General features: G+C 44.0%; 1 protein-coding gene across 2 annotated transcripts in view; it reads right to left on the bottom strand.

Annotated features, from left to right (window-relative positions):
• The window catches only part of rnf220a (ring finger protein 220a), a 156,898-nt gene extending 141,052 nt beyond the window's left edge, over positions 1–15,846 (bottom strand). For both annotated transcript variants that reach the window (XM_070845166.1, XM_070845167.1), the window contains exons 1-2: positions 15,648–15,846; positions 1,379–2,593 (exon numbers count right to left, since the gene is read on the bottom strand). In XM_070845166.1, the coding sequence (XP_070701267.1) occupies positions 1,379–2,033 (655 nt within the window). In that variant the 5' untranslated portion in view covers positions 2,034–2,593; positions 15,648–15,846. The remainder of the gene's footprint in view (positions 1–1,378; positions 2,594–15,647) is intronic.
• Positions 15,847–25,906: the final 10,060 nt, after the last annotated feature.

Below are 25,906 nucleotides of genomic sequence, written 5' to 3'. Positions count from 1 at the left end.
AACCCCTTTCCCACCTCCCTTTTATTACGCACACACATACATACACACACACACACACACACACACACACACACACACACACACACACACACACACACACACAGCGTGCCAAGGTTTTGGGTATGTGGGTAAATCTATTGGCAACAGGGCTGCCAGCGTGGAGCTATGATGAATGCTGATGGCAAAGAGCATGGCCAGTCTCTGAACCAGTCACTCACACACACACACGCACACACACACACACACACACACAAACACTAATCAGATTCCCAGTGCGTGAGGGCCAAATGGCATCCCTCCACTGGAGAATGCTAATGTGACCAGTGGAGCTTGTGTGCTTGTGAAACATGGATAGGGAGAGCCAGGAGAGATGATGACAAGAGAGCATAGATGGGATTGTTTCTTGGCGTGTGGTGTTAGTGTGTAAAAATTTGCATCCTTTCACAAATTACAGAAAGTTGTACTTTGGTTTTAATTTGAGAGCCAGGTTTCAATTTGGCTGTGTGTGTGTTTATGTGTTTTGCTGTTTAGTTTTGTGCATGAGATTTGTTTGCAGGTTTAATTATTACAGTAGTCTAGTAGAGTATGGTGGTTTAAATCGTTGATGAAATATGAGATAAGAAGTGGAAGTGTCCCACAGTGAAAATTCTGCACACAATGTGCTTTTAGAGGTGTGTATAATATGTATTGCAGAGCACAAATCAGTGCAACCATTTCTGACAAGCTGAAAGAAAATGCATTACGGAAAATTACGTGAAAATTTGATGTGGTTTTTCGTTCATTTTAAACCAACAACATATGATTTTTGTATCAATTCGAGAGCATATTGGGGCTAATTTGAGTTTGCACTAGAAAAGACTTTCAGAACAATAATGTGCAATTCTACGTGGTTCAAGTGTAAACGTATCGTTATGTGAGCACATTATGCTGTGAATTCAGATCATTTGTCTTAATATGCAACACAACCTAATCTTATATACAGATGGGTGACAGATTTGTATGTAAGAAAAACCCCTAAATGTAATGTCTTGTTAAGAAATAGTTCCACCATGAATATTAAGAGCAGTTTCAGTGCTTCTTGTCCAAGATTCTCCAAGTCTCTGAACTCTACGAGAGGGATGAATCACTCTTCCAAATTATATTCTCTCATTTTGTGTTTTGATGATAGTGGTGGAGAGCACTGGCTAAAATGTTGTTTCAAAAAACAAATGTTCAGTTGCGTTGAGATCTGTTGAGTATAAGGACTGTAGCATATGACTTACATCATTGTCATACTAATCAAACCACTCACTTAGTCTTGTTTTTCCTTTCACGTGTCACCCATCTGTATGTGCAGTTCCTTGATTGCAATATACAACAGCAATGATTTCCTACTTACAGCGCTCAATGCGGTCTTCGGGGCTGGAGGAAGTCTCGCGGTCAGACAGGAGGCCTGACACAGCGAAGATCTTTTTCCCACTGTCCTCCACTGCTTTCAAGGCGCTGCTGGGTGAGCCTCCAGGGGGAATCTGGGAACCGCCAAAGTCATACTCTTTCCCCTCTGCATCAGAGTACCGCAGGTGGGGTGAAGCGTCTGCATCCAGGCAGCCTTTGAGGCGCTTGGCTGGGGTGAAAGCAGACTGATACCCTCCTGGCGCCCCATCCCGATCCTCCGGAGGTGAGGCAAAAGGCCTGAAGGCGCCGACACCACTGTGATTCAGCATGCTGATTGGCGAGCAGTCCAGGTTAGGTGGGGCAAACTGATGATGGAGGTGGAGGAGGGATGGGGGAAAATCCCTGTTGGGGAATCCAGGTGGGACTGCACCTTGGCGGTGGTACATTGATGCAAAGGTGTAAGAACCATTGTTAAACGGCAAATGGACGTCTTTCTCAACGGAAACAGGGACGCCAAATGGACGTGGCTGCTGGCAGGGAATGGAAGCATCACGGGAAGCCTCAGCAGTGGAGGCCAGGACCATGAGGGCTGGGGAGGCCAGGGGATTGGGCAGGTAAGAGGAGCTCTCCATCTTGAAGGCTGCCCTGTGGAGGTCCATGATTAGATGGAAATAAGAGTTGGTAAGGATTTTGGGAGGAGGAGGAAACAATTCCCCCACAATAAGATTTGAGACAATGTTCAAGACCCTTGGAAAGGGTCTGAGGAAGTGAGGGAATCTGGGCTGGAAACTTAAAGGATTTGGCTGTTTGAATGAAGTGGCTCAGAAAAGAGCCCTTTGTGAGAAAGGAGAGTATTCTTTAAGAAAATAGAGAGTGTCAGCCAACGTCAATTCAGGTTAGCTTGAATTCAGTTCATTTCTCTTCAGTTGAACTGAGTTAATTTGTCTCCGGACAAATTCTCTTCCACTCAGTTCAGTCCAGATCATTCCATGCCAGGTAAGTGCCGTTGGGTATGTTCAGTCCTTCACAGACTTTTCAGTTTGTACCACTTCAGTCCTGATGATAAAGACAAAATAAATTTTTCCCTCCTAGGTAATACGCATTAAAAGCCTCCCTCTTGGAGAGTTTGTTGGGTGTCTTGCCAAAGCCGAAGGGTCCGAGGAGGGTGGACATCCGTAGGTCGTCAAAGCTGGTTCCTAATCTTCATGTGGTCATCAAACTAAAGGGATACAAAACACAAGCATTAGTTTGAATTTATTTTCAGAGTGCTACAATGTTATTTAGCATTCTTGGTAGTTCAAGATCACCAACTGCAAGACAAGCAACAAATAATTTTGAATATTTTCTTGAAAAATGTGATGAAGTTGTTGTGATGCAAGTCACGAGAACAGCTGCCTCACCTGTTACCAGGTTAACAAAATGCATTAGGACCTCTCAACATTCTCCCCAAACATAATAATTTGATGAGTAAAGATAACTACACTGTGCTTAAACATTACTTTTTAGTTGATTCTAGGTTAGACAAAAGCTGCCCTCTGACTGATTTTAACTTCAGCTTCCTTTCTGCAGTCTTGGACAGCCCTGAAATTACCTCATCTGCGCTGAAAAAAGGGTTAAAATCTCCCCAGTAAAAATTCAAACCTCTTAGACCTCCTTATCTTGTCTTAATGATAGGTACTTACAGAGACAAGAGGCATGTTGCTAACTGACAAAGATCAATGTCTTCCTCTCAATCTGTATGTAGAGAAAAAGATGACAGCTGAGTGGACATTTTTTAATAAAGAAGCTGCTAGAAGCCGAGGCTTGAAGTTAAAACCACTGGGGACTGAGGGTTCTTAAGCGGACACTGTTGTTGAAGGCACAAATTCAGAACCTCTTGGGAAAATGTGTCCTCAAGTTGACACTGTTGATCAAATCCTGTAAATCCCTGCCCTTTGACAAAAAGCCAAGAACTATTTCAAACCCCAAACTTCTCCCACTCCCCCCCTTTTCCTCCTGCTCTTTAAAAAACTTCTCCAAACTGTTTCCACATCACATCTTTCCACTCCGATCTCTACAGCCCTCCACGTCTCATCTCTTTCCAAATGTCCCCTTCTTGTCCTCCATCCTCTTAATCTGTCCATCTCCTCCTCCTCTTCCTCTTCTCTCCTAGTCATCTCCTCCTCTCATCTCTCTCTATCTCTCCTCCCTCTCTGCATCTCAGATCTTGGTCTAAGCCGCTTATTCCTACCATCTCCCAGGATCTCATTGGACCAGAACCACTTGTCTTAAGATAAGGACACACACATACACACATTTTACCCACACACACACACACACACACACACACACATCTGATAAGAAGCTATGTGGCTCAATGTTCAGCTTGAGACCCGACGCGGTGGGGCGAACACACCCCACACTCTTGCAGGCTATGCTACCCTCTCTCCTATCTCTCTATCTAACCACTTTTAATTCCTCAATTTTTACTATCTGTCCTCTCTTTCTTTTTACATTGCTCCTGTCAATCTCTTCTGCTCTCATCCCTCCCTCCCGTTTCTCCCGCTCTCTTCTCCCTTGGGTGATTCAGATGGGTGATATCATATCAGACCTCTCCATCTGCCACCCACGAGCCAGAGGAAATCTGACTGAGTGAATAAATTAGCCGTACTTGACCTCACGACCCCCCCCCCCCCCTGCATCCGTGGCAACAGACTACAATCTTCCCTTCCGGGGATTAGATTGGAGCGAGCGATTGGCCGGTCGGAGGAACGCAGAGAGGCATCCGATGAAATGACAAAATAACATTTCAGAGATTTTTATCCCCAAAGGGCAATTTGAAGGTGTTTGGCTTGTTAAGCTTCCATATTAAGAGTAGGTTTGTTGTACACAAGTGATCATGGGATTTTGTGTATCGTTCTGCATTAAATCAGATCAGCTTACATGCAAATAGGTTATCATGAGCGATGTTAGCGGATTTTATTCAATCAGATAAAAAGTTCAACGTCATTTTGTACTATGAAAAAACACGATTCTCAGTTTTATTATCATAGAAGTCGCCACTGGCATCAGAATTCAACACTGACATGACTTGAAAAGGTCAAACGTGAAGTCATGTGCACACATACATAAACACACAACAAACACAAACTCGCCCAGTATCATGTAGCAGCCCGGCCCGCGCTAGACGAGCTTCAAAGCTGCGCTGACTACCAGCCAACATCAAAGGAGAAACTCCCTGGGAAATGAAAGGAGAAAATCTTTTATAGCTATCAGCTGTCCACAACACTCATTCAAATCAATTTCCAAACCTGATCTCGGCTTTGGCACGCTCCCCCACCTCCCACACACAAAAAGACACACACACACACACCAACAACTGCCGAGAGGAAGGAGAGAGGAGAGGGCCCAGAGACAGAGAGAGATGTGAGATGTTTTACATTACCGCAAATGTACAGTAGACTAGTGTGGAGTGTTGAGAGCAGCTTACGCTAACACGTCTCTGGTCTGGACAGATGCCACCAGAGTCACATTACACGCCTCTCTTCCTCCTCCTCCGCCACCCTCTCTTCCCTACCTACCGCAACCCATCCTGGAAATAGCACCTTGAAAACGTAGCCATGGCAAAATTTCTGTCTTTCTCTCTCCCCATCCCTTTCTGTCTATCAGTTTACTCCCTCTCCTCCTCTCCCTCTCTCCGTCTTTCTCACTTTCTCGGCCGGTGTCCTCTCCCTGTTCACGCTGTATATCAGATCACGCTTTCTCCTGTATAACCTCTAAAGTAGGAGTGTGTCTGAGGTGTTGATAGCGAGGTAATACACTGATAAGTACCGGGATATTTCAATTTTATTATCATTACCCAGCAGGCCGAGGGGCGGCGAGTGAAGGGCCGCCAACATGAAGCAGCCAATCCAATAAAAGGACACTGGATATTCCCTTACAGGCCACAGCAGGGGAGGAGAGGTTAGGAAACAAGGAGAGGAGAGGAGAGGAGAGGAGAGGAGAGGAGGGCGTGATATCAGGGCAAAGGGTTACAAATCTCATCTCCCTGGGTGATTGACACAAGCTGGCTGCCTTCTGGCCTGCTGGTCATGTGCTCACATGTGTGAACACACACACACACACACACACACTAACACACACATTCACACATGCGCATGCAATGAGGCCTCTGGAAACTGACGCCTTCAACTGTCTCTCCGCGTTTCACTTTTGTGTTCGCCTTCGTACGGATGCATGTTCAAAATATTATTCTTTATGTGTGATTCACAATAAATCCCAACTGTAACTTGGTGTATCACACTAATAGAAGTGTCATAAAGCTGCTTAAACACAGTGATGTTTTTCACCTCATCACCAACACAACAATCATAATTCCAGATGACATGCACCTATGCATATCATCAATATACAAGCGCAATTACATCTAACGCTCACACATATAATGTCAGTCGGTGCCACTTACAATCCCATTTGCCACTGAGGGATACCACCCACACATTGTCTGACACCGGGTATATGCATTTTATAATAGAAAATGTCACAGGGGAACATTTACCACACTGTCATAATTTGATTACAGTGTGCAAGAATGATACAGCTGTCGGCGCGATATTAAATACAAACAGCGAGGAGGGCTTTTCACGTCAAATCTGCACTTTAAGTGACAACGTTATACCAGTCGACAAAATTGCAGTGTCAACAACAATGTGCTTTAACATCATTCTGAGGGGGAATTTCACTCAGGAAATATGAGCTACTGAGAGGGGTGGTGGGGGGGGTGCAGGGGAAGTCACAGATTCTGTGTCAAATAATTGGTAAATGTAGCCATAAACGTTATCATTGTTCTTTTAAAATAATGATAGAACGTTATTTGCTTGTTGGAGAACTCAAAATTTCAGGGGTTGCAGACGTTTCGATGGCAGCGTCACGCACACAAAATATCACTTTGGGCCTGAGATGATGAAACGATGATGGTTTCCAAATAAGGTCCCAGTGTAAATTGGAAAAAAAATATATTTTATCATCCTCACTGCCTTCCAGATATTACACTGGCTTCCGTCTTTGATCGGGAAGAGCAGAGAAACATAAGCAGCTCTGAGTGTCAGGATCAGAAAAGTGAAAGTGAAAATGGGATCCAAATAACTACACTGGTGACAAAGAGCGCCCGTGTTATTGAAGCCTTCCTTTTTGTTGACTGGTTGGAATAAATATTTTTCTTGCATGGCTGCTTTGAGTGTGTAACCAACGCTTTTCCTGTTCCAACACAGCGCTGAAACTTGTCAGATCGAGTTTTCCAGTGTGTCTGCTGAGTTTTAGAGAGGAACGGAGAGGAATCCAATTTTTTGTTATAAAAATGTCTTGTCGACTGTGACTGGTGTGTACATGCACGTGTCTGTGTGTGTGTGTGTGTGTGTGTGTGTGTGTGTGTGTGTGTGTGTGTGTGTGTGTGCGAGTGCCGAGGCTGTCGGGAAGCAAAGCAGCTGAAGTTTTTCCTTTTTTTCTAATGGAGACGGAGAGAGGAGCAGTCAAAACCGCAGACCTGTCTGAATGTATGTGTGTGTGTGTGTGTGTGTGTGCGTGTGGTGGAGCACACACTTCCCGGTCCATGGGTTTATTTAGAGATTGTTGACAAGCATGAAAGTGCCACTCTGACATTTTATTACAAGACAGGCCAAGCTGTGTCGTTCATCTCATCCCTCTGGTGAACACACACAATCACTCACACGTACCAGATCATGTAAAGGCTCTGAAGAATAGAAACACTCTGCACAGCATCTTATAATTGATGCACCACAGAACTAAATTGACCTGTGAACATGCAAAATTCACGCTTCCGTAATTGAATTTGGTACGTAAAGAGGAGCAATTTAAAGCATGGGGTGTAGAAGATAAAACAAAAACTCTCCTGAGAACTAAATGTTCATGTCCAACAGCCCTGAAACTCCAGTTAAAATTTACAACCTCTAAAGTCTACCCTCAGCCTCTGCCATCCTTCTACTCTATACTTCTCTCCCGCTGTTCTTCACCCAACCCTGAACGCCTTGGCACCATCATCTTATTTTAGGGTAATTATAGCGCTGTACATTTCAACCATCATAAAAATCAACCTTATGAACATTTTATGGGAAACCACCAACCTCGTGGACTATCAACAGATATAGGTATGCTGATGCAGGTGCCATACTTTCAGGTTCAAACAACAAATAGAATTGGTGGAAAAATTCTATTCTATTGTAGTATTAAAAGTTCATCTGTAAAAGACACATGGTCAGCCTTGCTAACTTTTTTCTCATGATCACGACACACGCACGACACCATCACTCTGAAGAATACGTTTTAAAACGACCAAAAACACAAAACAAAGCTCCTGGATTGGTTTTAGTCTTTGAAATGGCAAAAAGTAGGATTTTTTTTTTTTAAACACTGCAGAGTGAACCGGGCCACTGTGAGGACTTCTTTCACCAGCCTAGAAGACAAAGACAACACTGCTATTTAAAACTCTGCTGTCAGATATTAAATATTTGCCGTCATGATAGAGAAACAGAGAAGGTAAAGCGGCCGTCTGCACAGTGTGTGTTTTCACCATAGGAAGCGTGAGCTGACCTGCACACAGGTCCACTCTGTATTCCAGACAGGCTGCTGTGTTTGTGCTTGTGCGTCAGAAGGTGTGTGTATCTGCGTGCGTGTTTGCTGATGTCCGAAGCAACAGTCGATACTATTGAAATCTACTCATTCATGTCTGGCCATGAGGCAAAGCTCACATGTCCTTGTGAATAAGAATCACACCCATCTATCTCCACCTTCTCTCTCATATTATTTGTCCTTGTCTTTCCTCTCAGCTGTAAAACCCTGATTTTGTTCCCAAACACCTTTCAAATATCCAATCTGGTGTTTATCTTTCCTTTTCTTTCTCTCGCTCCTCTCGCATATGAAATCTGCAGTCGGGTTATTCGCTCCAGTCAACAGCTGCTACAGTTACCGGGAGATATGTGCATCAGCGGTGAAAATATATATTACAGTAAGATTTAATGATATACAGACACACACATCATCCCGAGCAATATTCAGCAACAAAATCAATAAGGATTGGACAAGCTTGTGAACAGGCCAGCTTTGTGCCGCAGTCAACTAACAGCAAATATATTTTCTAGAATGCGTTACTTAACAAGGGATACTTATTCAACTAATTTGCGTTTGCTGAATGCAGAGTAAAAGAAAAGGGAAAATGTTCTTGTCATCTTTCTTTCCAAGACTCTCTCTGTGACATTCATGCAACACTCCCAAGAAAAAAAAAAGCAAGAGGATTTACTTCTCAAATAAGCCTTTGTGATTTCGGAGACAGAGTCGTGGCCAGCAGACAAAAATCGTTCTGGAAGTCGGCCCTGACCTGCGGCAGGGATTTCTATTCATGGCAGCACCGGCGAGGCCCAGTTCAGTGGGGCCAGCTAATTCCTGGTACAGACAAGGCTAAATGGGAAAAGCACACAATTCCATTGCTCATAGATTACCATCCCCAAAGTGTATTTTTGGATCAGTGGTAAACTGCATCTATTTTTTTTCTTTTTCTTTCTTGTTTCCCTGAAATGATGTTAAACAGACTTCCTCTGACATATTTGGCTGCAGGCAGGTGCAGCAGCATAATGGACAAGGCAATGTGAGGAATTCTTTGTCATCTGAAAGCATTTTGAAAAGTTTATCTAATCAAAAGAGCTGACATTACTTCACATGGCTTAATATCTAACAGAGGACAAATTGACAACAAGATGCTCCCTTTCCCCTTCCATGATATATGTTGCAGTGGGGACTCTGCCTGGTGTTGCAACACTCAGCTTAACAGAAGCCAGAAAAAACATACCCTCCAAAGCTGACAATCTGCTCTAGTGCCACATATTTATCCTTTTCTGCTGAACTCATAATACTTTGAACTTTTCACAGACGAGGCGCGCACTCACAAAAACCTTACGAGCGTGACAGATGACACCAGTGTCTCTTTGCTGACCGACAGGTGACAGAGCTTGCTGTCTGTCCTGCGAGGAGTGTGACTGAGTGTGTGTGTGTGGCATCGGCCGCCCCGCTATGCCTCTTTATTGCTGTGCAGTGCCGGCGTGTATAACAGCAGCCACTAATCTAGCTGGCTGGCAGGCAGACAGGCGGCTGGCTGGCCGGTTAGCACTGCAGGCTGCATGAAAGTACGAGCCAATTAGTTCAAGTTTAACAAGGAAAACGGTTGCCAGGTACACTGTTTTCACACACAGAATTCGCTGCAATAATCTTGTATTGTAGAGTTAATAATGATAATAAGAAGAATGAGAATTGTGTTTGGTGCCTGCTGGGAAATGATCTGTTCTGCTCTACATGGAGGCCAAAGGTCAGAGATACAGAGCAGCAGGATGCTCCCCCAACATCCAAATCTGTATGTTCACTTATCAAAAGGCTGCCGAGCATACGGTGCGAGTATCACACTAGACGTGCAGATGCACAAAAGTGTGTGTCCCTGCCAGTGTGTGTGTGTGTGTGTATTTATGCATTGCTTGGTTAGATCAGGCTGCCTGTATCAGTCTCCTGCCTGGATGCCCGGCTGGCTGCACAGAGAAAAATGATAAGTAGGATACACAAATACTGCCCGTCTGCAATCGATGGACGCAAATGCACCAACAGTGTCTTCTGGGGAGATGTGTGAGGTGGTGGTGGTGGTGGGGGGGTGAATATTAGCTTATTTTTCAAGCAGGGAGCTTGTGATACGGCTCACGTTGTAATTGACGAATGGGGGGAAACCTGAGAGAGATATGATGTGGCGGGAGGGGGCAATGGGGGATAGACAGAGAAAGAAAGAGACGCGGAGCTATGTGGAGAACAGAAAGTATCTGACATCCGACACAACTCCTCTCCCCCCATTAGGCTCATTCTTTGACTTTCTCTTGTTGCCGATAGCGTCTCCAAGTGATATTTCCCCCTATAACGGCATTACCAGTGGCTGCCTTCTCCAATGCAATCAAACCATTAAACACAATGCTGCATCCCCTACATGGAATGATTTCCTTCCAATAGAGAATGACTGGACATGAGCTACTCCCCTTTCCTGTCATCAATAAAGGGAATAATTGGGTTTGCATGCATATTTGCAGGGGGAGGATAAACTTCAGGTTTGCAGAAGAAATCCTATTTGCACAGTTTGTTAAATAATCATCTCATTAATATCAAAAGCAAACATTTCCCAAGCGTTTGTTTTTGCATTTCCAATTTTTTTTCCTAAAATATGACAAGACAACAGGAAGCTTATAATACGATTAATGCTTTTTCTTAAGCCAGAAAAATATGGAAGAAATCCTCACTCATTCACATTCAGATGACTTTCACTGATCAAACAATAAAAAAGGAAACAGGTACAAATGTTCCTAAAACATACAATCAATAATGAACAGAATGCTCCACAGATATTAGACATGGAGGAAGCTGGGTGTGAAAAATGTTAAAGAAAAACTTCCCAACACGGAATATTGGACAAATCAATCATAATCGCCCCAAAACACAATCTGCGTTGCGGACAGGCTGCAATTTCCAGTGAGGGGAAAACATTTGGTTGGTTTGATAAGCGCGACAGCCCTACAATATCCATCCATTAAATGATTGCATCCGGCTCTTCGCACTTAATTATGGTGATTAGAACAGCGATAACAAGACAACAATGGCGCAAAGTTTTAAGATGCAGGACGCGCAGGACGCGCTCTCCCTCCACGGGGGCCGCGCTCTCGTGTCTGCGTGTTCAAACACTTGTTATTTACCGGCGACGCGTTTATTTCAATTACTGTCTGCATGTCAAATTAGCTCTCATATGTAGTGTTTATTAGTACAACAAAATAATAAAACACACACAGAGGAGGGGAGGAGGAGGAGGAGGAGGGGGGGGGGGGAGAAAAGCTGGGAAGGGGGGGGGGGCTGAAGAAGTGGAGAAGGAGTTGGGTCTGCTTTTAATAAAGAATGAGGAATTAGTGCATATTGATAGGACTTAATAGACCGAGGGGGGTCATCAAACTAGTCGCGACTGAGCGATCCATGGTTAATTTACTATCAGTGTCATGTAATGGGGGAGAGAAAGGGGGGTAGGGGGGGGTGTTAATGCGCGCGTCGTGACGCATTAATATTCCCAAATATGAGAAGTGGCCTTTTTTTTTTTTTTTTTTGGATGACAGCGCACATAGAAAGAGTTATGGCGAATGTGTTCGGACACAGGAGCTGAATGTGGACGAGGGGGGGGAGGAGGAGGAGGGGGGAGAACAGGTGGGAGGAGGTGAGACCACTTTAGCAACAAAAATTGCACCCGGTTGTTTTCTTTGAAATTCTTGATAAATAAATATTCTAAAGAAATAGAACTTGGTGAGCGGCGCTCAGTCCGATCAGAAAAACAGCATTTCTGCTTTGGATAACCCCCCCTCCCTCCCCCCCCCACCTGAAGGAGAGGATTCTGAAGCTGCTTAATGATTATCTGCGTCGCGATAAAAGTGATAGTTCACTGGTTTCCTGGTAATTAAGCAGGTGGGGTTAAGCAGCCCCCCCAAAACCTCTTCCTTTTTTTCTTTCTTTCTTTCTTTCGGATCCAAATTAAAATAAACTTCTCTCCCTGCGGCCATCGATCCGGGACAGAGGTGTGAAATGGACATTAATTTTAGTTCACTTCTCGCTGCGCAAAGGAGGGGAGCGGGAGAGATCAATGGCGAGCAATAACAGCTGACTGCTGAGAGGGAGAAAGATGGGGGGGGGGGTGGGGGGGGGGGGGGTGGGGGGGGTTGAGAGAATCGAAAACGCTGACAAATAAATCATCTTTTGCTACTTTTCCTCCAACCTCGACACTTTTCTTCCTCCTCTTTGCGCCTACGGAGTAGTATCCCTCTGGGGAGGATGGAGGAGGGAGAGGATGAGGCCTAAATAAATAACACATATTCTGAGACTTGAAATTAAAATTAAAAATCGAGGCTATTATATTTAATTTGGTTGAGGAAAAAAAAATCCTGAATTCCTCGTGACTGCAGTGAAAAAGCTCGTCTCGTGTTTAGTTCTAAAATAATTTCTTTCAGAATTCTGGCATCATCATGTGTGATTTCTATCTGCGTCCGAGGCGCGCTCTCTCTCAATTAATACCAAAGCGACATCAAAACTTCAAATTAAAAATCAAAGCACCCCAAAAAAATATAAGACATGACAACAAAAACATCAGGATCTCGCAGCGCGTTTTAAACGTGGACGAGAAACCAGTTTGAAGATGAACAGATGAAGCGGCGGCCTATAAATCACTGAGCTGTGAAAACTGAAGCGGAAAATAATAAAATGATGCAGGAGGTGACAAGATGCTGCATCACAACAGCATTTTACAATGACGACACTAAAGACCAAACACTGACAAAACATGTAATTATGTGAGAAATAATTCTTCTTAATTAAAAAAATGTCTTTTTAGGTAACACGAGCCATTTAAACGGCCGTTTGAATACATCTTCAACCCTAAATACAAAACAATGTGACTGAATCAATCGCTCTTAAGTCTCATTAACATATAATTAAAACCAGAAGAATTAAACAGAGGTTTGGTGGTATTTTATAAAAACCGCCCTCTTGTGTATAAATACATAAAATATATATGAAATAAAGCACAGCTCTGCATTGCATTAATAGCCCAAATTATTCATTTAAACGAAGGCATTTACTTGTCACTCTATTACACAGGAAGGAGCTGTGGGCCGTAGGATTTAAACGGAAGGAGGAAATGTCATGTCCCATACACGGATAATTACAGGAGGAAAAAAATAATCCCTCACTTTTCTTCAATAATAAATTGTCTTAATTAGAAATACGCTATATAATTACATTTTTCCCGGAGACAAATTCGTCTTAAAACCATCACGTGTGGATCCACTTTAACTTGTTGAAAAGCACATGTTTGTGTCTCAGACCTCCTTCGCAGTTCTCCACTTTTTAAGAAGAGGATGAACGCTCGCTAATGTGAGCGGCTGGGAAATGAAAAAGAGCCGGCTGGTCGTTAGGAGTCAGGGCTGGTTGATTTGGAAATCAATAAAATCAATATGAAGGGATCCATCACGGCGGGTCCACTGGATCCGGATTCAGAGATTCTGATTTTTGAGGAACTATAATTCAATCTTCACAGTGCGGTGAGTTCAATGACCCGCCTCGGGCGCACCTTCGCTCCACGAGTGTGTTTTTACGCGCGATTTATTGCTGCCACTGAGAAGACTTTTCGACTTGGAAATTACTACTAATAGCTGTGCGGCATTTTTCCCCACACTACTAATTTTATTATTCCCTCCTCTGAGTGCTGCGGCTTTGCGCGGCAACGGGTGCTTAATCCGGGCGCGTACGCGGCTCATTTGCTCGCGCGATGGACGCGATTAAAACAGAGCAAATGAATTAAATATGCATTCGACAATAAAAGATCATGAGCTGTGAGTCCAGAGAAACTGGCAGAAGAAATGAAAAGTCACGCTCATGCATGATTTTTGCCCGAACTTTTTTAAAAATCAAACTTATTAAATAAAAAGAAATCAAAAGTCTCTCACTGAGCCTCCAGCATAAATACTACGAGGACGTTCAACACAGAACACAGGAGCTACAAAGGAGCTGTTTGCCAAAAATGATTCCAAAAATAAAGCCGAGTCCTGTTAAATATAATGATACTTTCTTCCTAATGAGCTTCCAAAGAATGTCGAAAATAAAAATTAAAAGTAAATCTTATATTCAGTGACACCGACGCAGCGGCAGCGGGACCTGGTGCTTGGGGGAAGCCGATTTTGGCTCACTGTGCTCGGCCATGAAGCTGGAAGGCCCCCGGGACTTCCTCTGGCCCGGCGCTGCTTATTTAGGGGGAGGATGTAAATTATAGTGGCTCCCTAGTTAACAGGTGTTTCCCAATTGTGTGTAGGCCTGTGTGTGTGTGTGTGTGTGTGTGTGTATGTGTGTGTGTGTGTGTGTGTGTGAGCACGTACACGCGCATGCTACGCAGGGAGTCGCCTTCTTTTTGAATTCAAGCCGTCTGTTTCTCTTTGAGAGAAACTGAGAATAATTTGTTGCGCATTTAAGAGGACCTGCGTTCTGAGGGTTTTACAGGGTTTTCTCTAAAATCACTTCTCTCTCCTTTTCTCTCTCGTTTCTACTTTTTCCGCAATGATTAGAAAAATGTGATCTTTTTTTTAAAAAAAATGGTTAAAAATCACATTTGGTTGAATGAGAGTAGAAACTTAAATTCCCAGATTAAATCGTAGGCTAAAATTCGTTTGTGAAGATTAGTAATCCCATCAGTACGGTGTGGTTGTGGTCCAGGAAGCCTCCGTGAGTTTCTGTCTGTTAGTGATTCATTCAAATCTGCCCCATCACACTTTATTGGACTCCAGCTAACGGGACCAACGTGCGGCAGTTTGAGCCACATGCAGCCATCGTTATGAGCGCTTTAGTGCGGCAGTAACTTTCACTGAAAACCGGCGACAGGGAGATTCAGTGAACTCCAAACACTGCTGAGGGACTGAAACTCCACTTTTAAATAAACAGGTTCGGGGCAGGCCTTCTGACTAACGTTCAGTACTGAGGATCCACCGGGGGAATGATGGGAAAACATCTCCGGAGCTCTGCGGAATAAATGAAGATTACACTTTCACAGGCAGGATGGTAGTTTTACTTCTTTTGATGGGAGGTTTGAGAATAATTCAAGCAATTAAAAAAAAAAAAAAAAACATTAAGTGTCTTCTTCAAAAGCAGAGATTGAATCCAAATTGTGTGTAAACGCTGTAAAAAAAGTTGGACCCTCCTGCGGCGCATGGCCGCGCACCACACTTGTAATGTACTCTGTGTGTGTGGAGATGGTAATGTATGCGTGATGGCACTGACACACGCACTACACTGAAACAAGTGTTTTCGAGAAGCCACTTTCTTGTTTGGGAACCTCGCATGGCACGCACGCGCGCGCACACACACACACACACTCAAGAGAGGCAGATATCCACGCAGTCACGCGCACATGCGTAAAAAGTCCGTGTCCAAACGGACGCCATCCGTGCCCTGACTTTTTTCCTACACACACACACACATATATATGTTTTTATCAGGCGTGGAACCGCCGCTGCGCAGAGCGACCAAAGCGCGCGATCCCCGAGAAAGTTTAGTGAAACAACACGATATCCGGTTCCAAAGCGGAGAGAAGCGGCGGAACGCGAAAAAGGCGTGGAAGCGCAAACTGTATGAGCTTCAAACCCAACAACAACAATAACAAAAAGACAGTCAGTGTTACTCACCACGCCGTAGAAGAATCCGCTTCTTCTGCAGACGGCTCCTCGGTTTCCGGCTTCTTCTTCTTTTTTTTTATCCTCACAACAAACGGAAAAGTTTTGAGCGGAGTGGGAATGTCAGCAGCACTGGCCCCTCTGGCTCCTGCGCGGCAGCACGGGAGATAACGGGAGGCGCTTTGTGGAAGCACAAGTAGTTAACACCTCCCTGTTAGGTTACCAAAGCGCAGCCAGAGAGGAGGACAGAGAGAGCGAGGGAGAGAGGGGAGAGAGAGGAGAGAGAGGAGAGAGAGAGAGAGAGAGAGAGAGAGAGAGAGAGAGAGAGAGAGAGGCTTACTTTCCACAAACACAGTGTAAAGTGGGCATCAATGGAGCGACCGCGCGTGCAGCCCCTCCGCTGAAACGCCGAGAGGGACGGTCAGTGAGAGCAGAGAGGAGTGGAGCCGGGGAGGACGCGCAGGACCGCAGAGACGGTGGCAGGCAGTGGTGGCGTGAGGGGACGGGAGGGTGTGGGTGTGTGTGTGGGTGGGTGGTGGGGGGGGGGGTCTCACAGTGCTCAGCGGCGACGTGTGTGCGGCTGGAGCTGGGCTGCGCGAGGCTGAGCTGGGAGTGTGGGGGAGGTGGTGGAGGGAGGGAGGGAGGGGTGTCCAGGGCGCTCCGAGGTGCAGTGCTGCCGCGCAGCGCTCGGGTCGCTCAATGACTGACTGACTGACAGACAGACAGACACAGACAGACAGACAGACAGACAGACCGCCTCTCCGCCTTTTTTGGTTAAAACACACTTTTCTTCATAATCATCACTCCTCAGTCTTTCCAGAGAGAGCTCTCATTCCTCTGTGGCCGGCACGCTGCTCTGTACAGATTCTGGATCAGTGTGCTTCCTCTCCTGCCACAGATCAGAGGACATATATCTGTGTTACAATCCCACATTAGTGTCACTGTTGTCCAAATGAAACCAGCGAAAATATTTCTGCCAAACTCTGCCAACATGTGCCTCTTCTTCTTCAGGTACCACAGCACACAGTAATTATGGCTAAATTAAATGAGGATACATTTAGTTTTTGAATTTCTAGGAGCGTGTCTGTCCGCGTGCATGTGTGGACACTGTTTCTCAACCCCCCCTCATCCTCCTGCCTCCCCCCGCTGTCTGCTGTTTCGTTCCCCTGGGTGATTTCCACTGCGCTTTGTGCGCAAAGTGAATGAATTATCCCCCTCCTCTCTCCCCCCTCTCTCTCTCACCCGTTAGAGAGACTGCTTGCCATAAAGCCAATGAAGTCCACCTCTTAACAAAAAGAGGTGGCTACCAGACACTCTTATAAAGTGTGCACTAGAGACTGAAGTTAGTGAGACGGAGGGAAGTTCACTTCGCACCCGCAGCTGTGCGCCACAGTCCCGGCATCGATCAACCAAAACTTCCAAGACACTTACAAATAAATTACATTTTACGAGGAAAGTCCGGCACTTGCTCCCAAATAGTGGAGATCTGTTTCTCTGTGTAAAATCCCAGCTTAGGAAACATTGTTTTGCACCAGTGTTGGATCACTTTAATAGAAACGAACCCCGGCATGAATTCATTTTTGCGCACTTTCTCTCCAGACAAATTACAGTAAATTTGGACTTCAGTGGACACAATTAATGACTGTGCGCCCCCGCCCCCCCTCCCATAACCAGTGCCAAAGCGCTGACAGCTTCTGTCCACTCTTTGGACTGCAGCCATCTGACCACCACTGTAACACTGTCAGAGCGCATCATGGGAGAATAACGCAGATAATTCGTGGCACAAAGTTTTACCCCCAACTATTACAACTGTATTTCAGATTTTTGTTGGTAAAATATATCATTTGAGCACTGGACAATGTTAAGTGTGTGTGTGTGTGTGTGTTTTGGAGGTGAGACAGAGTGTGAGTCAGACTGAGGGAGAGATAGAGAGGAGAGAAGCCTGGTGTCCCCCCGTCTCCCTCGCCACTACACCCCCCTGCTGGCCACACGTGGAACTAACCAACACCTCTGATGGCTTTAGACTAACTTTTTCCTCCTGCAGTAACTCACTGTGGGTCAGAAACTGAAGAAACTGAGTGTGAATCTGACTGTGGTGCTGTTAGCGGCACAATTTTGTAATTATGGTTTGACGCTGAAAGGGCAAAAAAACCCCAAGTGGGAAAAGTGTGACCTAAAGTTAGTTCTTATGGTTTAATCAATCACAAAAAACATTCTCCTGAAACGAATGCAACTCTGAGCTAAACTGGATCATCGTAATAATAATAGTAAGAATGTGACAATTCACATCTAGGATTAATATAATTAAGTGCTCCGAAGATACCACCATAATTATTCTGCAATAAGTAACAGAATAAACTCAAGTGCTTTAAGGTCCATCACAGTTCTGTAGGTCTGAAGTTCCAACAACACTGATTCCATCTCATTTCTCCGGCCAACAGTTCATCATACAAGATATGTGATGGTTTTCTAATGGTGCTCACACTTTGATCTACTTTCACGCTATAATATACCAATGTTTTAGGTAACAATAGCGTGGGAAAAGAGAAGAGGGCTCTCTCTGTGTGTGTGTGTGTGTGTGTGTGTGTGTGTGTGTGTGTGTGTGTGTGTGCTGGGTGGTCTCCATACACATGAGGGGCAGCAGCAGTGCCATTAGTGGTGTGTTGTCTTGCTAATAGGCTCAGTTTGGAGTCAATGGGCTGACTGAGGAAGAGGACCATCCATGTATTAGATCCCTCTCCATTCAAAGTCTAATGCCACCCTTTAGTCCAACCCTCTGATGTTTTTAAATGCTGCCTCTGTGTGTATTGACTAGGAAGCGCTTTGATAGCACCTGTTTCACTGCTGAGGCATCTGCCCTGCTTCTTCACCCCACTCTAAAGACATTCCACACGCTCAAATCAGAGGTGGAAAGGATACTGTGAGTGTGCTCAGAGGTCTGTAATCTATTTTTAATGGGCAGGTTCAGCCAAATTACAAAAACACAAACAAAAAACAAAAAAATTCTCAGCCTCTACTGGTACAGCCATGTAAATAGTTTTAGAGTTTTTTTTAGATACCTGTCTCTCCTGTATTTAAAAAAAACATGTTTCAGAAGTTCAAAAGGAGTAACTCTCTCCACAATTAGTGCCTTAACACACTTTATTGTGAAAAGCTTTCTTTGGAACTACTTTCCGTGTAAGGCATGTTCTGTGGATTATCCAAATGAATGCTCAGACTGACTTCAGTTCTGTGTGCAAGACACACAGCACTGAAGTGGCTCCGACAAGAAACATCCAGTGGAAAAGCCGACCCAGCAAGGCGGGTCAGTTGTTGGCCAATCAACAGTGGGATGGAGTGTTTCTATTGTTTACTCAGATAAGATAAAATAACCGCCACTGTCATAACTTTACAGAGTTGTAAAATCCTGTCTCTGAGCACTACAAATGGCAGTGTGCTTGATGGAGCGGTTACTCAAACTGGGCTTCCTGGATAACAGTTATCTGAAACAACATGTCATCGTTCGTTAAGCGTTAATGCATGTTTTTGCTCTGAATGCCTGTTAGATGAAGAAATACTTCTTTGTCATTTGGGTGAACCCACCGTACACCACTTTACACAGACATGCACCTGCACCCTTCACATTGCAGTTTACAGATGGATGAAAAGTTATCTTTGGTAAGGGACAGAATATCTTTCGTCTGTCCATCAAAGCTCAGACTACGGCTGGGTGGATTACACTGGCATGTTGGTGGCCTTAAGACTGACGTGTTTCTTCAGGTACTGGTGAAACATAAAATACGATCCAGGAAGTCCAGTTGGAGTAATAGATCCACAAGCCCAAAGACCTTCAGGTGCTACTACAGTGCACAGAGGATTATATTACGAGGAAGGATTTCAGTGCTCTGGAGCCAAGCTCAGCTTTTTTTGCAGGAGTCCTGTGCATCAGCCAACACACCAGTCCCATTCAAATGAATTAGGGGGCTGCGGATTTCTGTGCAGCGCTGTAGTCCGTCTGAACGTGGCCTTAGAAAAGTAAAAAGAAGAAGAAAAGACAAAGAAGCAGAAAATGAATCTTGCTTTTTTGTTATTTTGAGTGTCAACAAACACATTAACAATTTAAGCATTTGTATGTTCCCAAATGCAAGAAAAGGCCGGTAAGCATCTTCTCCCTCACCCAGAACCCTCTGCACCCCCCTTCACCCTCCTTCAACCCCTCGCCTCTCTGATGACATGACATGACTGTACATCATGTGTTAGCAGTCGCAGCTTAACATCAGGGCTCCTTCTGTTTTTCAGCAGATTTCTTAGCATCCATCTGAACGGAGTCGTGTGCCTGTGTTATGAAACCCCTGACGTCTCCTCTGCGATCAAAGAGTGGTAATGAAAAGCCAAGCTGACAGCGGAGGGCCCGGCCTGCCCTCTCACAGCCTGCTTCCACCTCTGCTGTGCTGGGTTCATCCTTAAAATTGAATTCCACTTTTTTCCAAAACTCTAAACTAAGAGGGCTGAGGCGAGTGGGGTGGAGAGGGTGTGACAAGCTGTGGGTTTCTGCTTTGTTTATGTTGCTTGTTGGCTTGGTTATCGGGCATTCTTCTTAAAATGGTAAAACATAGCAACTGGGTGGGGAAAAAAAAAAAAAAAAGATACTGAAGTGAAGTCGTTTTGAGCTGGTTGGTGAACACACAGATAAAGACGAGGTCTCCCAGCAGGAGACCCTCGTCTATTTTATGGCTTGAACCTGTAATCCTTTGATATTTTAAGGCAGCTCAAACTTGACCCTCACTACCACTCAATGACTAAAGTAATACCCTGTTAGGTCCTTTACACCACATGGGACTTAATTCCTTAAACAAACCATGTTTGAGTGTGATTTACAGCTAATCTGGACAGGCGACGGTCATTTCTATCTTTCCTTTAATAATTTACGATTGGTGGAATTTATAGCACCGGCTCCCCAGCCGTGCATGCCGCCAAATCCATATGTCTGTAATATAATGAGATTTTAGCGCAGCGAGATTATAAATTATGGTGTGATTTGTTCTCTGGCTGTTTTGTCAGGGCATAGCCTTTGAGTGTGTGTGTGTGTGTGTGTGTGTGTGTGTGTGTAGCTTGGGGACATGGCTGGCATTTGGCTGCCACGACGCTCTAATTGCTGACGTACACACAGATAGATGGGACCTGATGGTTGGTGTCGCCACTGGAGGGAGGGAGGGAGGGAGGGAGGAGGGAGAGGAGAAGTGAGGGACGAAAGGAGAGAGGAGAGAGGAGGACGAGGAGAAAGACGAAGATTAGCTGACTGGAGGAGAAGAAGAGGGTGGGGAGGGGAAAAGGGGAAGTAGAGCGTGGATGGATGGACAAGACGGGGCGACAAGTGAAGAGGAGAGATATTGTCTTGTGGCGGGAGACGCAGCTGCCAGCAGCTACGCAGCCAAGTGGTTAACCGCACTGGAGGAGCCACATTTAGAGAAAGCAAAGCAGAGAGACGGAGAGGAGGGACAGAGACTCAGCCACATCCATCTCGCTCTCAGATCCGTTGCTCCAGGGAGCTGTTGGAAAATGAAGAATTACAAGGCCCTGATCAGATTGCATTACAGAACAAGTGATTACATGCATTTGACTCTTGTACAAAAGAACAAAAAAAAAATGAAGGAGGGGAAAGGAAACACAGATGATCTGATTAATTATGTAATTATGTGGTATTTGTTCTGGCTATGATACATGGGCCACATTCTGAGGGAAGGTAGATGGGTAATTTCAGCAATGTTTCACTGCTCGCCATCAAAACCTGCTTTAATATAAATGGTGATTTTTTTTTTTCCCCCCGTCGTCAGACTTGACTGCTGTATACTTAAGAACATTCTCTGACATTATATTTGGCTTGCATGAAGAAAGGGGGGGTAAAAAAAAACGTGTCTGCTGTTTATGTTTTTACACCCTTTACTGCTTTGTCCCGGCTGTCAGTTAATAACTGCACGCTCGGCAGATTAGCTCCTCCTATCGTTAGCATTTTCGCTTTCAGTTCAGATGAGCCAAATCAAAGTCTCATCAGAACGATCCACTGCATGTACGGCGTTCTTGCCTACAAGCTTTATCCAGCTCTATCGCCAGGCATGAATGTTGATAGTGAACGAGTCTACAAAATCTGGCATTACATTCAACAACACTCTTTTTCTTTACAAAAATGCCAATTAATTTCTTTCAAATCCACTGTGGTAAGAGTACGGGTTAGGAGTAGGGTTAGGCAGCTAAAACATCTGCTTGCGTTGGGGCAAGACTGTGGCTGCGGTTAATAAAAAGGAAAGCTTGAAGTGCACGTCTGGAACGGGACACAAACTCATGCAAACTCTCTACATCAAGGGCTTCCTGCATTGGCGTTGGCTTTGGATGTAAATCATGAGGTGTGGGGTTGTCCAACATGGACACAATGCCTTGGACACGGGAGCCAAGGGCAGGCCAGTATCACTACACACAGCTTTCTAAACATGTCTCCAAAACTGAGAGTATATATACTCATTAGATGTTTTTTTGAAGCCCCTGGCTGTGGACTGAGCTGTAAAGTAATTGTGTCAATTGGATGAATTAAAAAAACAGAAATCTGTCTCATTTTCTTCTTAGTACACGTGCGACTTCTCTGGTGCCACCGAGTGCACCTCATTAGTTCTGAGAATTCACCTGTTAACCATCTGCATATATAGCATTGTGTTTTAACATGTATGTAATTAAGTAAATGAAGGATGAAAGCAAGATGAAATGCTTTAGTTTCAACCTGTTTTGTTGCTTAGGTATAAGGAACCTGCTTCATCTCTATTTTTCTACACAATTAGAAAATCCATGTCCGATGTTGTATTGAAAATCACACATCTATACTCATAGATGACAACAATAACAAGAATTTCAAAAAAAAAAAAAAAAAAAAAAGGGTTGGTGCAAAAATATGGGTTGAAATATTGTGTTGGCTTCAAGACCGGCAACGATCAGAGTGTATTTCCTCCCTCGTCGCTCCGGTCGCTCCGTCATCTTCAAACATCCACGGGGAGTGACTTGTTATTTGCTCTGAGCTGTCTGCATGGTTTGGCTTTTTGATTAGAGAGAGACAGAAAGAAAGAGAAAGGGAGACAGAGGGAGAGAGCGGAGACAGTGAAGAGAGAGAGAGACAGTCTTCAGGCACATGTCAAGCAATGTCACAGATAATCACACATCGCCTTAAAATAGCTTTAAAAATGACAGTGTTGGGGGGGGGTGGGCTGAGGAGAGCGATGTTGGGGTATGGGGGGGAGTGGTGTGAGAGATGCATCAGAGCACATGTTCCGTAATTAAAGACCAGATAAAGTTAATTTCTGACAACTCCCGGGGGGAACATTTATCAAGGGCAACATATAAAAATTGTGTTATCTGTGAAAAAGAAGAGAGGAGCTGGGGGGGTAGTGGGGGGAAATACATGAGTATCTAACATACATCTGCTTTGTTCTCTGAAACAGAGATAAATATAAGGGGGGTGTTACTACAGTGACAGATGGAGAAAGAGCAATTTCCTCAGTCAGTCAGGTGAAGATGGTGAAGTGGCCTCCTTCTATCATCATCAACCCAGTAAAACCATCCTATTTCATAGTCCAAGTAATCTCCATATTACTGCTTCCACTGACACTGGCCCTGCTGCTGCTGGGATGCATATTCAATGGTTCTGAACAGTGCAAACGCATCCATTTTTTGGGTGAGAATTAGATTGTTGTCTGGTTGTATGCTCATGATAGAAGCCATATTTGCCAGAGCCGGGAAATCCAAATTTTGGGGTTTGTGGCAATTTGACATTCAATGTGAATTTCATTCAAGCCACCAGAATACTTGCCTTTAAGGATGGGAACACGCCGTCTACCTCATGCCTGCGTGGCGGCTACCTCGCTGGACCAGCCTGCCTATCTTTCCACGCTGAGTTTGCCTTTGATAATGGCAAGAAATGATCGAATGTTTCATCCCATTCCAAATGTCACATAAACGACTTTTACTTTGAAAGGGAAACAAGAGGTGTTTATTTAAAAAAATATATACGTTTTTTCCATGTATGTGACATGTTCTACAGATGTAGACCGTGTGGAACTATTAAAAAGTTTGAATCTTGTTGGTTTGATGTCAAAACATATCCGTTTCAGGTTTGTTTCTTCTGTGAACCGCATCCGTGTCGCAGAAAAAATAAGGGAAGACTCGGAATCTCTGGATGAGATTCAGACGCTCTGCTGAGGCAGGCAGTGTGTTCCTGGTGTAAGCCTCGATAAAGTCTTGAATAACTATTTTCAAAATAACCACAGAAATATTAGGAGAACCTAGTGCTGTATTTCCACTGCATGGTGCAGCTCAACTCTGAGTACTCGAGTACTTTTCTGGACACCAAAAGAAAAGTACAGGTAACAGGTACTGTCCACAAACTTTTGCCAATGGAAATCCCAAAAAGAACAGTTCCAATCAGTCCAGTTGAGCCAAGCTGCACCATGCAGTGGAGGCACAAGAGTGTTAGTGTCCCTTATTGTAATGAATGAACTACCTTCCCAGCGTTTCCACGTATAACATTAGCATTAGTGTTTGAGGGGCGAGATGGGGTTGCAATACTAAAATGACGTTTTTCTTTTTGCTGTACCGTAAGCAGATCTTTTCCCCTCATCCTTTGCTTTGTTTAAATCATGTAGTAGCTAAGAACTTTTACTGAATAGTGGTAACTATGACCCCGAGCGCAATTACAAGAGTTCCCCCGCAGCTGAAACCTTTTCCACATATGCTAAACAGTGTCAGCTGTCGGTTACATCAGAAAAACATTGAGATACAAATGATGGAATAAATAAACAGCCCAGACTTTTGTACCTCCTGTGACCACTTTTATTTTTCTGTTGCAATGATTTGCCCATCTACTCTATAGCCGGCAGAAGCTGGTAGTTAAGCTAAAAATAATGTTTATTCCTGCAGACGTTTAATGGTCCGTCAAATGGGATAACAAGGACGGCTGATTTGTGGGCCTTTCTCTGCAATTACCCAGCCTTCCCACTTCCTCCCTGTTTAAATTAAACAAGCCATTGATTTTATGCTGAATATTATTGTGCCATATTCCTCAAGAGTGCTTTTGATAGAGATATGGAGTGATTGGACTCAGACACACTCAAACAAAGACAGATATATAAAGACTGAAGCGAAGCCAGGAGGGACAGGCAGCTGGGAGAGTGGGTCTGTAGCTTCAATTTCATTTTTTATACTCTAATGAAAACCTCATTTACATTAATGCTTCTTCGGGTACAACCACAACACCCAAAGACCTTCAAAACTAAAAAAAAAAAACAAAAAAAAAACAGACCTTGAACACATACACGGAAATTGACATGAAGACAAAAAAGCAATGGCACGTAAACAAAAATATTACAACCTAGGCTACCTTTCTGCTTGTAACCTCTTTCTGTTGGGTTCAGCTGATAGACATTAAGTGGAATTGGACATGTTCAAACTGCAAATCAAATCTTTTCTCCTACAAATTTCAGAAATTCAATGAATTTTCTTGTCACTTCTTGCATGCATCCGTCATAAGACTGGAGCATAAAAAATAAACTCAAAAACACACAACAGTTTCACATTTTCACAGGACTGTATTGTTGCGCGTTGAGTGACACAGCCACATTTATTATAAAACAAGTCTGTGGAGAGCAGCTCCATATTGGACATCAATGGGCATGCTCAGGGAGGAGGTTCTACGTTTACACTCTCTGCATTGAGGAACAAGATCCCAAAAGCAACTGTATGTTTTTTTTTAATGCTTCTTAAATAGCTCATGGATAATAATGGAGTTCTATGAAACTTGTAACTTGTTGGTAGGATAAATTAAATTTTGGTTTTGGGTTATTCATTACTGACAGTTGCCAAGGAGGGAAAATCACAGACTGTGAACATATTAACTTTAATTTGACTTCCACTCACTAACAGTACAGAAAGAGCAGCTAACATTGGCTCTAAGTAATGGTTGGACTATATATTATGATCCTATGACTGAGATTAGATACCCAAAACCTTAAAGAAGAATCTTAAAGTTAAATCCAATATAAATGGGTTCTAGGAACTTGAAATCTCAGAGAATTTGGATTAATCCAACTGTCTTACTTACTTTAGTTTACACTGCAGGGGAACAACACCGAAGCACCACTTTCAGTGCTGCTGCAGAGAGCTTACAGGGCAGCCATACAGCTCTGATCTGTGGCAGATGATGGAAATGATGCTGCTACCATGTGTTTCAATAACTACACATGGTTATGAAAATGGGG

Source organism: Pempheris klunzingeri, chromosome 15 (assembly GCF_042242105.1).
Source record: "Pempheris klunzingeri isolate RE-2024b chromosome 15, fPemKlu1.hap1, whole genome shotgun sequence".
In the NCBI taxonomy this organism is placed as follows: Eukaryota; Metazoa; Chordata; class Actinopteri; order Acropomatiformes; family Pempheridae; genus Pempheris; species Pempheris klunzingeri.
Note: the sequence above shows the minus strand (reverse complement) of the source record. Positions and strands in the feature narration are given on the sequence as shown.